The sequence below is a fragment of the Aythya marila genome (genome assembly GCF_965140915.1).
Source record: "Aythya marila genome assembly, chromosome: 4".
Taxonomy (NCBI): Eukaryota; Metazoa; Chordata; class Aves; order Anseriformes; family Anatidae; genus Aythya; species Aythya marila.
Window position 1 is genome coordinate 5,705,270 of NC_139045.1, and position 14,901 is coordinate 5,720,170.

A 14,901-nucleotide genomic window follows, 5' to 3' on the forward strand; every position below is an offset into this window, starting at 1 on the left:
ATTGCTACTGTATAAAAAGCTTTGATACTACTGAGTTAAATAATGTTTTTATTACAACATGCATCACTGTGGTGTTAATTATTTAAGCTGCTTACTAGAAATCATCAAGGAGAAAGCAGGTGGAAAGCAAGTAATATGAAATGCCTAGACTGTAATCATTGTACTGAAAGACTATTATCTGTGTACAGTAATGGATTTATTTGTATTACAATCAAGATCAAAGGCAAGATGCTTGTTTAAGTGTTTCTGTAGCCTTCCTAATAGCTTGATAATAGGTTTTACTCTACTGTTGTACTAATCCTATTCTATTCATGTGGAGTAGATTCAAAATTTCAATTATTTGGAAGCCATTTGACTGCTGTGAAGTGGTTTTGTGAGGTAATTTTTCATACTACAAAACTTCAATCAGTCTTTCACTTTATATTTCGTGAAGGAGGAGGCATGCTGGAGAGAGAAAATCTCTGTAGTTCAAGCACATTTTAATCACTGTCAGTGTTGTTTCAGCATGGTCGGAGTCTTTGGTGGTAGAGTAAGGTGTGATTCGCTGCAGAAAGACCTACTTCCTTCTGCTTGTAACCTGCCGTTTAAGTATTGGGTTGACTTGAATCTTCCAGATGTTAGGAGGTAGGGAATGTCATTTTAGAAACACCAGCCTAGTCAGCAATAAAATTACCCCACAAACGATTTATTTTTTATGTCAGCTGTAGAAGAAACTTACAGTGTGTAGAACACTATTAAACTGGCATCAATTCTGAATATACATAGGAAACCATAGGAATAACATGTTCGCTGTCTTATTCTTGCAGTACAGAAACAGTCTTTGTCAAATTAGGTGATAATGTTGGCAAATGTATTGCTTTTCTTTAAAAAAAAAAAAAAAAGTTACTCTGAGCATTTAGGCACACTCAGTAGCATGAGCATAAGCTGCTAAGTATATCCACAGTCACATTCTGTGTAAATAAATGTCATTTCAGACCTTTTACCCTGATTAGTAGCTATCAGAATGATGCAGTTACAAATTAAGGGTGGGGAGGGATGTACCTGCACCCCTGAAATGGTGAAGGAAGGGATGTCATAATTTTCCCTTACCAAACAGTAATAAACTGATAATATTAATGGATGGTATGTGATCATCTTTGTTGTTTCAGATGTTTTAACAGAGCCGTGTTTTTTCCCACACGATAGTAATGATGAACATAAAGCTGAGATTTACAGAAATCACAAGAAATAAATACTAGCATTAACCTAAGTCAGCCAAATCTTACCTCCATTTAAGGCTGCTCCTTTAAAAACAGGAATTCTAGGATTTATAGTCAAATCTAGTAGCTTTCTGCAAGTATGGTAATAAAGGGTGACTAATCTGGATATTTGACATTGTGTATATTTTCACACAAGCTTGCAGTTTCCCAGCTCTTCAAAGCTTTTCTTATTTACTGTTGGGGTAGGAAGTATTCCATGAATGTGCATACTGTCTATAAAAGTAATTCAGAGGTTTATTAAGGTCTTGACACTTTTTGGAAACTCAGTAAAAGCTAAGTAGTAGTGATTCAGCTGAATTTTTATTGAGGAGACTTTTACATTCATTACTTGTTCAGAAAATCTCACTGAACAATTACCCTCTGAGAGTAAAGCACAATTTAACAACATCTCAGCATTGCTGGCATTCATATGTGAACTGTTTTCTGTGTAAGACCCAATATGTGCTCACTGCTACTGGGATTGCAGGTAAATATAAATGATGCCCTTTGGATCTGAATCATAGGGGGGCTTGTGAGGAGTTGGTAGGAAGTTTAAGAAAATTTCCAAATAATCCTGATTTAGTAATGGTTCTCATTTTAAGTAAATTTGCATGAAACTCCTTTGGAAGGGATGCTTCAGCTGCTCACTGATATTTGGTTCCTGTGATTGGACTAGAGCAGCTGGATTGAAGTAAAACCCGCAGAAATGTACATACTATGAATACTGGGTCCTTAGTACTGTTGCATTTAACAGATCAGTTCCTGTAGTGCCATGCTGTATCTTTTATGAAAGAAACTCTTGATTCTCTCCATTTTTCTGTGTAGTGTCAGAAATTGTTTTGTCTCTGTGTAAGTAGCAACTGAGGTTTGTCAAAATATACCAAGACAAAAGACCAGCATTGTTGTATCACATCAGCCAGGAGGAAGAGCAGGTTCATCTTACAACTATGCGCGTGCCACACATTTCTCTGCCTTTCAGATGTCCTTAACTGTTCTTCCTAAGCTTTAACCGTGGCCACATTTCTGGCAGCATCAATGTCCCATTTGCATCAGCATTTACTGCGGAAGGAGATCTCATCCAGTGCCCAGCAACTGCCACACTCCAGAGCTTTAAAGGAAGAGTTGTGGTGATCGTAGGAAATGCAGTGAAGAATACAGCTGCTGTAAGTCTATTGATATAATATATATGTTTATATTTAGAAATACATCACAGGAATTAATGCATACAGTAATCATAAATACTAAGTCTGGATAATTTAGGCATTAGTAACTGGGTATCACCACAGGATTTGGGGCAGGGGGGTGATAGGTTCTGCTTCTAGACAGAAATATTTACAGTGGTCAACATCTGAGAAAGTTAACATTTTGAAGTGAATTATTTAGCATTTTTTCACCTTTAAAATCTTTATGTTGGAATGTTATGAAAGTGATATCACTTCTAACGTGCATCAGTAAGATCTATTTTTCAAAAGTGACTTGGGTTTAACATTTACTTTTTGCAGTGTTATTAAGTATATACAAGGTAAGTAGGGAGCAACATGCATGTTGTATTTGAACTCCAAGGGAAATAAGATACAGTTCGTATTCTCCAAGTAAGAAATAACATACTGATTAATTTTATAGAATCATTTAGCTTAGGTAATTCTGCTCATTTAAGAGAAGAATGGTTCATACAGCTGTCTTCCATATGATACTTTGACTAGATAGGGAGGATATTGGGATTTGCCTACTAATTTCTTTAAATTTTTAATGGTGTTGTGAACCAGCAGAATAATAAATAGAATTATTTCTGTTTCTATTCTTTGTCTCTGGTGAAGTGAACATATTTTACTGCAAAGGTGTGCTTTTAGGTTCAGTATACCTTTAGTTCACCACAGTCTCTTAAGCTTATTTACTCAGACAGCAAGAACTCATCTGCATAACAAATGTTTTGTTGTGTTTTTTATGCATATAGGGAGTTGTAAGTAGCATGAGAAATTTCTTTCATTAACCTGTTTCATCATTTAGAAAATGAACTTGTGATATGTACCCTATTTTTAAACAGTAGCAGAGGTGGTATAAAACAGACTGTACAGCACATCAAATGGTTTCAGTCCGTGAGTATCTAGGTTTCTGTATTAGACCTGGGTAAGTCCATGATAAATATTTCAACATGAAATCAATCAATTTGAATAATCACAATGATTCACTAAATGCTGAATGCATAAATTGCCCCTCAGTGGAATAAATACAAAATGCATAAAATGCTAAGTGCCAAATGGAGATGATTTAATGGACACTTGACACCTTTGATGGTGGGCTATGCAGCAGCTTTCAATAATTACATTTTAAATCACTGAACATCCTAATTTATCTCAGTAAGAGTCTTACTATTCGCTAACCTCCTGAGGAATGGGAACAGAAAAAACAAAATGCTTTCATTTTCAGTAATGACTGTCTTTATGGAAGATAACCCACATACTAGCAAGTCATTTTCTGGGAGTTTTTTTTGCAGGACCAGTCAGAAATGTTGAATCTGAAACAGAGAAACACTGTAAGTGCCTAGAACAGAATAAAAATCAACCTGAAACAAGTATCTGTAGGAAAGAAAGGACAGAGGCTTTACAGTATGGGTTGTGGGTTACACTGTAGCTAAGAAGAGCAGATTTTTTTCTCATATAACATAGTGACACTTCTAATGCAATCTTGGATTTGTTTTAGCTTTGAAATGCTTCATTAAATGGAAAATCAAACTTTTTCTTTGCTATGCACTTCTACACAACTTCGTGTTCTTAGCGAGTCCAAGCACTTCAGCCATGTATAAGGAATATGCCTTATCACTAAGCAGTCTTGCTACATCTGAGACAATTGTTACCATGTTTGCATACAACTGTAAATATACATATATTATACATATATTTACAGTTGTGTGTGTGTGTATATATATATATATATATATAAAAATAACAACCTCAATTAAACCATGTTGCTAGAACTTAGAGGTCCTTACTTTTGTAAGTTTTTTGTTTGATTGATTGTTTTTGTTTTCTTTTGTTTTGTTTTTAAGGCCAGTTTCAGTTTTACTCTGCACAGGTTGCATGGAACTGTCTGCTGCTATTTGTGAGTGTAACCAATCCAAAAATACCTAGCTTGAGACTAGACAAAAATAATAACTATTGCTGTCTTGAATTTTTGCAAAGTAATCTAATAGTATGAATGTATGGAAACAAAAACAATATTATCCAAATAACATAGTAACATCTGAACATCTCTTAGTGTTACTAAGAGATGTTCAGAATAAAATGTATCTTTTCTAAACAGAATTATGTATTTCCAGTTGAATATGAATTAGCCACAATTTTTTTTTCTTCACCATAAAGGAGAATTTTTCAGAATTGTTGACCAATATTTACTCTACTAAAAATACAGAGATTGGCACCTCCAAATGTGTTACTTAAGTTTATGCAGGGCTGTGTGGGTGTCAGAATTATCCAAAAATATTATTGATTTATAAGGCTATTTGTAATTAGGAGACTGAATCTTTCAATTACATTTCATATTAGTAATCTGCTTAGCACCATAGAAGTAATAAAAGAAAAAAGGCAACATTGAGTGTATTGAACAGACTTGTAGAAAGCTCCTTTTATTTCCATTTTCACACTTCTTTTCTGTCTCGTGTATTTGATTTGGTGCCAGATGATAAAATATTTAAATTGGAAAGAAAAAGCTGTCTAGAACTTGATAGGCAAGAGGGGAAAAGAGAAAACTTCCCAGTGGCCCCGCTCCAGAAGGAGACAAAGCAGCCAGCAGTGCCCCAGACTGGCTTTAGCAGAACACTTCCTTCAGACAGAATTAAAACTGGGTAATCCTACTTGTTAAGCAACTTAATTTACTCGCCTTGAAAGCTAAATGAATAGGTTGTCTGGTGCATGAGAACCTTATGAATGCACCGTTAGCAGCACAATGGTGTCGCAGAGAGGCACTTGCACTGGGCATGGTGCAGCAGTGCTTGGCAGCACGTCCCTTCCTAAAGGCTGGTTCTCCCGTTGTGCTGGCCTTTCTTCTCCTGGGGGATCCCAGGCACTTGTTAGCAGAGCAGAAACTTGTTCGTCTCTCAAGACCATATAAAAGGTGTTATGCTCGAATTAACCAGCCAGATTCTGGTTTGATTGTTAACTTAAATACGTTAAGCAGCAGCATCTCTTAAGTGAATTAAATTTCCCTTTCCCACATCCACTGATACGAGTACCGTGAAAATTCCAATCCAAAGAATCGTTACAGTTGGCAGTATAATGGTCAAGTGCTCAAGAGGAGCACTTTCTGTTTTTGTTTTTGTTTTTTTTTTTCATGCACAGCAAATAGCATTTTGGTGCTCATTAATCTGTCTCCCCTGACTTTTGTCATTTCTGAAATCTGAGATACAGTGTGTGAAAAGGTAGATCACAGTTACAGACACGTAGGAAAGGCATTAGTTTGGGTTTTGGGGAAGGGTGACATTACTTCTTCATTTCCCATTCCTTAGCCAACTTCGAGGTGGTATTTTCTGCTTCCATTTGCAACTTTTCAACTGTGTTATTGTGATGAAAACTGAAACTAGGATGGGAGAAATAACTTATCTGATATTAAGTCATGCTGCATCAGCTCAGTTTTGACCCTGACTTGTTGCTTCTTGTGTGGTACAGTGAAGATAATTTTTTTTTAATTGAAATGCTTTAATAGAATAAAGTTTATAGAACTCTAATATGTGTAATAACTAGAAACTCATTTATTTCTTGCCGTCAAAAAAAAAAAATGCAGGCAAGTTGTATGCTGAAACTTAAAGAAATCTGTATAGTAAGCTAATGAATTCTAAATGGGAATGTTTTAACTTGTGATTGTTACTTTTGTTTAAAATCTGGGTAAGTTATGTTGCTATAAATACATTGTCTAGACAATTTCTACAAGTCAGTGAAGCAAAGTTGTCTGTCTCATTGTGTCACAGAGTAGCTAATAGTTAAAATGTATGAACTAGCTCCAAAGCAAAGGCAAGTGGTGCAGGATTTCCATGAGATCTTACTGACCTTTTTCAAGGCAAGAGGGAGAGGGTCAAGTTCAAGATTCTTTTTGTATAACACAGTTCTAGCCTGAAAAAAAAACCACAACAGCAGCTCTTTCTATGGGGAAGTAACATTTTTCTCTAAATGTAGATGCTGATCTGTTAACATAAAATCTTTCCTCTTGCTTAAAAATGTTGGGTAAAGAAAAAAAGATAATAGAAAACATTTATTTTATGGTACTTGGGAGACTGATACCAAAAGTGTTTTTTTTGTTTGTTTTTTTGTTTGTTTGTTTGTTTTTTAAAAAAAAGTCCAGAGAATGTAAAACTAAAATGCATTCTTCATCCACTCAAAAAGCTGAATGCAGTAGAATACATGTTCGGACCCATATTGTAGTTCCTTGTGTTTGTGTTCTTGTTCTTGATTGTCTCGGCACACTGCAGAGATGTGCTTCTTATTATATGAAGGCTGAGATGCATAGGTAAAAGTATCTAGTTACCGCTGTGGTGGTGTTTCATTGTTGGCTTTTTTGTTGTTGTTGTTAACTACTGTGTTGTTTGTTTTGTTTGTTGTTTTTTTTTGTTAAGGCCTTTTAAAGAAGCTTTGCCAAAGAAGCAAGTCCCCGCATGTTCCAGCTTGTTTCTTCTTATAAACCTGCTGTAAAAAACAAATGGAAACCCATGGGATTTCATAGGGTTGTCTGAAAACTAGGTGTCATGTAGCATACTAAAAGGCAGATGAGTTCATGCTTCTGAAGACAAATACAATTACTTAGAAGGGCCCCCTGAAAATTTTGGAGTGGAAATTTTGGAGTGAAAATAAATAGAAATTAGACAATTAATTTATTGAGATGTTTTCACTATCTATCTAATGTATTCTGAATTTCCTTGTAAATTATTAATAATTATTAAATTATTAACAAAAATTTCCTTGTTGCTTAGCAGAAAAGCAATTGAGCAAATGGGATGAAAGCTGAAGGTATTTTCTCTTTGCAAAAAAGAAAGGGCTTCTTATGATTCCCAGAATGGCTCTTTCATCTGGTTGAGTTGTTAAGGCAGCACCATGGAGTCTGGGTTTAGATTCAGAGCCTAGTGGCATCATCAGGTGTCTTTTTGCCACCTTTAAAGAAGAGAGAGGCTTCGTTAATCAGCAGCAGTCCTGCTGGGTGTCTCAACCTAGGACATGCTAAATAATCTTCATTATTTTATTCTGTAAAGTCTGTATTTTGTTTAGTCTGGTTTTGTTTTTGTAACATGTACACATGTTTATTTTTTTCTTAATCAGCAGAAAGTTAGCCCAGCTGTTGTTGCCAGAACACTGCTCTTCACACAGCCCAAGAAAGGCGCTTGGGCTGCAAGCCAGCAGTTGTGCTATGCTGTTGTAATTCTGTGTGCATTTGGAGGGAGGGTCGAGGACTTACATCTTGGAGTTTAAGAGGAAACAGGACAAAACTGGCCATGTAGGTTTGCCATCAATAATGTCTAAAAGCTGGCAGTTTTTATATTGATTTGCTGTAGGCTGCCTCATCAGCTGTCCATCTAGTTAAAAAACACGACTTCAATTTGGGTAGTGTTACTAAAAATTAAAGCAAAGTGCAAAGAAAGGTTTTATACTTCCAAGCATTTCTTTAAACATTTCTCCACATCTAGGACAGACTTTAGACAATTTTACAAAAAAGCCATCCTAAAAATAAAGTGAAGAATAAAGTGAAGTGAACAGAATTTCTTTGCATACATAAGGGGAAAGAGAGAGGCTCATGCACTCTTTTTTATGTTCAGGCCACATGTGTTATGCATCCCTTCACTAACAGCTTTTCTATTTTCTGATCAAAAAATAGAATAGGTATGCTTTTTGCAGTTTAATTGTACAGTCTATTCAGCTGTATTGGGTGCATTGCTTATATTTTGGTCAGTATAAGCTGTTAACAGCAGTTAAAACTCTACAGATGAGTTTTCATTCAGGTTCTCACTCTCAGCTGTTTTGTGTGTTTGTGTGTAATATTACATTTCTAAATGGAAGATTAAACATGCAGGTGTTAAAAAGTTTCTACTTGGAGAAATGTGAGTCTTTGCTCGTACTTCCTCAGTAAAATCTATCCCAAAACCAGCTATTAAATATCTGTTTGTCTAGGCTTATTTTCAAATCTTTGCATTTGAGTCCTTAAAGTTTCTGCTGTATTTTTGTACTGATGGAATGGAAAGTGTTCCTTGTTGGCCAGGTCTGTGTGGGAAGATTTTTTTTTTGATCTTACTAGAGTAAGTTCTCTTTTTCCTTTTTTTCTTTTTTTTTTTAATCATAGTATGTGTCTGTGTGAAGTTGTGCTCCTTGTGTTTTGTACTTCATACCGTAACTGTTAGCCAGGCACTGTTTTGTTGGTTTGGGAAACTTCAGGTGACTCTCTCTCACCTTGGTGTTAAAGTGCCTTTTCACTTCTCTGAAACCTTTTAATAGAAGAAGAACCTGACTAAAATTAATCTTGTGCTGGGTCTGCTTTCTGACATATGGAAAGGGTTGGTTTAAATAAATAATAATTTTAAGAAGCTGTGATGACCATGATGTGCCTTCAGATTGGCTAACTCTTTACTGAAATCATACAGCAAAGCAGACTGCACTCCCTGATGGGTTTGTCCAATATGTGATTACAAAGGAAAAAACCAACAATCTTATGATAGTGGATGGCAATACCACAGAATTTGGTTAACATCTCTTCCAGCTTCTCGTGTACCTCCTTTTCTTCTGACTCCTTTGGTGTACGATGTTACACCTATACCCCGATAACATTGGTCACAGCAGTCCTTTTTGATAGCCTGGTACAGTAAGTTACTCCTCCTTCCCTCCCAGCTTGCCCTTTAATCACTACCTGTCACAGGAATGTCTGTGAAAGTGAATAATGTGTACGGAACAACCCCTGTGGCTGCCCTGAAGGGAGCTGGGAACAATGCTGCTCAAGCTGTGTGCTGTTATTAAGGCTCTTTGCTGCAGACAGTCTGAAAGTGTGATGTGCCTAGTGTAATACGCCCAGCACGCTTGAAAGCTGTGATTTTACTGCTTGGAACAGAGGAGTCGAAACATTTTGATAAATGCTCCTTTGGTGAATATCAGTTTCCCGTTTTAAACTGTGCAGATTATTAAGGTTCTTGATATTTAATGGTACTTAAAGGAGCGGTCCTGTCATGCTGTTTGTATCAAGAGCAACACCCATACAGGGTAAAATGTTTAATATTTACCCGGGTTTTGATACAAATTTGCTTTGATCTTGCCTGTGTTTTTGAAAGCCTGATTTTGTGAGTGAAAAAGTCTTAGCTTACTGCTTTCATATGTAAATTATAATTTTCTGTCTCAGTTGTACTCACCAGGAAGGATGTTTTATGTGGAGGTGATTGATGTATTATGTAATAGGGGAATGGTGTTTCCAAAACCTTCACCAAAGCTGTGGCACAGGAGCTGTTAAACAGATTGCTTATATATTCATCCTTCCATATATAATATTTTCTGTGAAAACAGCGAAAGGAAGTTCAGTTTAAATTCTAGATGCAGCCAGTAAAAACACAGTAACCTAACTTTCTTGGAAACTGCGTTTTGAGGAAAGGCCACCTAAGACAGAAAGGAAAAAGCTTAAAGTCTTCTGGCATCTTTCTAATCCTCTCCTGCAGATAAGCAGTAACACCATTTCCCCCCCAAAAAAGGGTCCAGTATTTCGTAGTTCTGTCAGAAACAAAAGCGCTACAGAGGACTGTGATCCAATGGTGGTATGGGGAAACAGAAGTGATGTCAGAGCAGGCACTTTGTACAGCTGAGAAAGCATAATCACCTTCTAAATGACTGAGGTTCGTTTCTTTTTAAAATCAGCCTGTATAATAGAAATCTAGCTGTGAACTACATTTGTATGTTTCAATAAGTCTCTCTTTACAGTGTAGGTGGTTTACAGGTTGCTAAAGTTGATGTAACTCACTTCCTCAGCTCCTCATATTATCTTCTGTCATAATACCACCTCTGTAAATCAAGTTAGTGGAATGAAACTGTATATTCAGGTGCCTGTTCTTTAGTTTCTGGTTTGACGCTTTAAGATAGCACTCCTAAAGGAAACAGAGCCCAGGCGTTAAGTCCAAGGTGACAGTTTCTGCTTCAGAAATAGTCTGTGGTATAAATTCAGAAGAGCACATTGGGCTTGCTTTCTTGATTCTTTCAACTTTTGGGGGAAATACCGTTTTTTTTTCCTTCTCTCTCTTAATTTCTTGGATGTAGGTTACTGATATTTCAGCATAAATGAAGAACATGAAGGGAGGAAGTCTGTGTAGCTATTTCAGATAGCCCTTCCTCTCGTGCCTCTACATCAGTGCATGTGTCAGACACAACACTTCGTGTGTCCTGAAAATACTGGCTTCAGTTCTGAAAATACTAGCTGCAGTATTTTCAGAATTCAACAGGATATTTTGGCAGGGAAAGATAGCAGGTGGTAGTGGAACATTTGGGAAACATGGTGAACAAGCTCCTCTTCTTGTCTGCGACAGACGGACTCCTCCCTCTGGGAGAGGAAGGCACAAACATATACTAGAACAAAACTATAAAAAGTCAAAGCTTTAATTAGGGAGGAAGGCTATTACACTAGTTAGATGGCTTCTTCTAAATCTACTCTTTACCAAAAGTTATTTCTATTTTGTGTAACACAATGTAGGAACATGGAAGTTGAAGTGTGAATGTCTTTAATTGGATCAAATCCCATTAACCTGTGAGTTAAATCTTGACTCTTCTCTTGTTTGCAGTGTGGAGCCACAGTGCATTTTCGGAGGCAGATGTATTTGCAGAGTTCACGGAGGCTGATATTTGGAGTTTGATGGCAGCTCTCACCATATAGCAATTTATAAGCCACTGCGCCACTGCCGTGCAGCTAATTCTCATGGTAGTGAGGTATCAACAGTAATGCAATACTAATACATTTTCTGCTCGCTGAATTTTCCCCGTCTGGATGTTCAGATACAATATTTTGAGCTGTATTTCTCACAGAAGCTGTGTGGACAACTGCAGACAGTTCTGTGACAACTTAAGGGGGAAAAAAAAGCCAGTTCATCTTGTGGTGTATCTTCTTATCATGTCTCTTGTGCTTTCTACCTGCCATTTGCTAACAGCCACAGATTCTGCAGTGCTTGCTTCGTGACGCCTGCTTGAGAAAGTGAGACTCTTCACCATAAGATTGTAAGGAAATCTTGTCATGAGCAGTAAACAGAAGTTATTTTTAACCATACCTTGGTTACTAAAGCAGTTCTAAAATATGGTGGGACACAGGCCTTAGTGCTCAAACCCTAAATATAAAATAATTGTTTGCATATTTTCAGATTACATGGAATGGTAATTATAATATGGCTAGAGCCTGGAATAATTTGGAGGAAAGTTTACAGTTCATTTTCAGAAATGAATCTCTCTTCTGACACAGGGGACGTAGTACTCTGCCAACAACATACTGCTTCCTGTCAGCCTGAACGCTTGTTGTCATTTTTCATTTCTGCCAGTTGTGAGCAGAATTGGATGCAGTCCAAGGCAGAGCATCATCCATTAGTCACAGGTGGAGAGCACTGCGCAGTGACAGATATGAATGTATGAAGCAGAGATGTGTAGTAGGAGTATTTCACTGTATATACTATTTTTGGAGCTCGTGGCATGCACAGCTGAACACTGTTCTTGACAAAGGGAAATATATTTGCCTCTTTTACTGTACACCACGTTTATGGACTGTGATTATAGTGGGAGGTAATTGGACTTTCCTAGTGCAATGTCTGTGCAAATTATACTGCTTCTGCATCAGAGAGCCTCTGTGGAAGCATGGCATTTACTTTTCTCATGCAAAATGGCATCTGTATATGGATTAACTATAATGTTAGCTGTTTTGATTGTTTGATGGTATTGTGGGGATTTTGTGTTGTTCCCTCCATCCCCCTTTGATCCTTTGAATCCTGAGTTGACTGACTCAAACTAGTAAGAGAAGAGATGATCAAACCTACTTTTGGTCTTCCTTAGGCAAGTACTCCAAACAGACATGACAGCCAAAATGTCCTGACTGATCCACTTCAGCCTCTTATTCTGCCTTGAGCTCTTACTCTGCCACAAGTCCTCAGTGGTCACAGATCATATACTGGTTGCTCACTGCCTGGTTAAATCTGTCCTGAAACAGAAAGAGAATAATACAGGAGCTTTTTTGACATGTAGATGTACAGAAATTAATTCTCTATATTAAATACCTTCAATATGAAGCAAAATTTCTGGCTATGGAAGGAGGTTAAAACTTTGCTACTGTGAACACTTCCCTTTTAAAGAGATTATTTCAGTTGTTGTACTCAATCAGGTAGTCACATCGTGTTCTGCCTTAGTATCTGTTACGCTATCACAGCCAATTAGAGTGAATGTAAGAGGAAATCCCTTGTACCAAGTTTGGACAGGGTGCCTGCTGCTGTTCTTTAGCTGGTAATGTTGTTTCTGGAGAGGTAGTTATTTGACATCATGCTTGCGCTGGGTTCTGCAGTAGTATCATGAATCATTTTAAAGAGTCGAAATGGGAAGTACGACTCTTTTACATGGCCCATTTGGAAGCACTTACTGTTTTTACAAGTGGTACTAATTTGTCAACCTTATTATAAAGCAACAATTTGCAAGACTGGAATGGCAGGCCAGTCTTTCTCGCAGGTATTGGAAATAAGGTAAAATTGCTGTGGATTCTCTCCAATTAATCCATTTTTAGTGACTTGCTTTTTAATGTACTGCAATCAGTATTTAGAAGGCAAGTTTGACATGTAATGAACGAAATAATGTTCTTTCAGCAGTGTAGCAATTTTTCATCAAGATGCTACAAGGAAACTGACAACTGCCGTGTTGGGTTTATGGAATGAATTACCTGGGGAGAGGGTTTCGAGGACTGCGGAAGGTGGGGGGTTGCTCACCCCATGTAACTTGCCTAGTGAAAAAGTGTCAGTTAGTGTCTGACATCAGTGAAATCAAGTCATGCTGGACAACTTTGACAGGTAAACAAATGACTATACCATCAAACGGTGGTGCTTGTACATTTGGGAACATCTAGGAGTTAGATTGTCCTAGTGGAAAATACCTGATATTTCCCACTTTGAGGAGAGGCATCGCAGAGATTACTCCAAGATTAAACAATTCTGTAATGGTGAGGTAAAATCCTGCCTGAGCAAAAATGAGTAAGGTTCAGGTATGACATTTTCACAACCACCAAACTATTTCCAGCTGTTGCAACAGACAGGCCTGGATTCCTTTGTGGGACTGGTTGGTGCAAAGAAGAACTTCTAGAATCTTACAAGCTTTCTTTTGTTTAACTTGGTTTTCATAACATAAAGCGTTTCATTTTGACTTATGGTCTATGATACACAGCATGTTAATTATATATCTGCTTCAGTTTGCAGCTCATCTAGTGAAGAATAAATACCCACGGGTCTGCATTCTAGATGGAGGAATCAACAAGATCAAGCCAACTGGTCTCCTCACTGTTCCTTCTCCACAAATATAAGTGACTGTAAATGTCTGGGACGACCTGTCTGAGTAGGCAAGTCTTAAAGTTCAGCGTGCATATCCTGAACTCAAAGGGCATTATGTTATTTTCACTATACAACCTCTCTGGATGATCAGTTGTCTTAACCTGCAGATCAAGAGCAGAGGTATTTTACACTTATTCTTTGATAAAGAGCTTCAGCTGGCACAGATGGAAAATGTGAATCTTGAGGTTTTCTACAAAACTTCTTTCAGCAATGATGTATTATGCAACTGGCTGAGCTCATCTGCACAGAGAAAGAGAAACTCAGCTGGCATTTGGTTTCTTAGAAATTTTTCTGCAGAATGAAATAAACTGGCAAGTGATGGCTTGAAGCTGCACTTAAATAGATTATTTTTCAAAGGTATTTTACTGTGAATATTGAAAGTAATGAGCTGAAGTTGTGTCCTGTATATCAAAGAAGGAAAAAATGTGTTCTCTTTTATTTTGAAGAATAATTGCTGTATCTTGTGACCTACTTTTTTGTTGTTGTTGTTTGGAGAAAGCATTTTTCATCTGGATTGGAAATAAAGATATGTCCTAGACTGGAGATCACTGTAAGAGCTGCTGCTCAGTCAGTCCAAAGTGTATCATATGCTGCAGAAGTGGAGAAGGCATACTCCTATGTGGAGAATTTAACATCCAATTTCCTGAAACATGGCAAATGCAACTGTTTCTGAAAAAATTGTGTGTACCCCAAACTTTTTTTTTACAATGCCATCTTATGACAATAGATCCTTTATTCCACAAATGCTAGTGTTTATCCAAGTTATTAGCTCACATCTTAAAAAGAAACAAGGTAGTTGTAATTTTCATATAAAACTAGTCTAGAGAAATTACTGTTTTATGAATGTACTCTAATTGGAGGTGTGAAGTTCTGTTTGGTTTATTCGCAATTCTTTCAGCTAGTGGTGCAGACTTTTTGGAGGCCTGTTACTGAAGATAGCAATCCTGTTTCCAAACTAAAACGGATCCAAGTGCTGTAGATGAGTGAAAGCAGGGTTCTGCAAAGAGCATAAGGTGACAGTCCACTAGGAGATGTGGAAATTACTTTGCAATAAGAAGCCAAAAGTATTGAAAGCACCAGTAGGGACAGGAATTAACATCTCTG

The 14,901-nt window shown here is 37.2% G+C and overlaps 1 protein-coding gene across 6 annotated transcripts in view; it reads left to right on the plus strand.

Moving 5' to 3' along the window:
* TBCK (TBC1 domain containing kinase) overlaps window positions 1-14,340 on the plus strand; it is a 103,302-nt gene extending 88,962 nt beyond the window's left edge. For all 6 annotated transcript variants that reach the window (XM_082760183.1, XM_082760182.1, XM_082760181.1 and 3 more), the window contains 2 exons: window positions 2,242-2,401; window positions 13,659-14,340. In XM_082760183.1, the coding sequence (XP_082616309.1) occupies window positions 2,242-2,401; window positions 13,659-13,769 (271 nt within the window). In that variant the 3' untranslated portion in view covers window positions 13,770-14,340. The remainder of the gene's footprint in view (window positions 1-2,241; window positions 2,402-13,658) is intronic.
* Window positions 14,341-14,901: the final 561 nt, after the last annotated feature.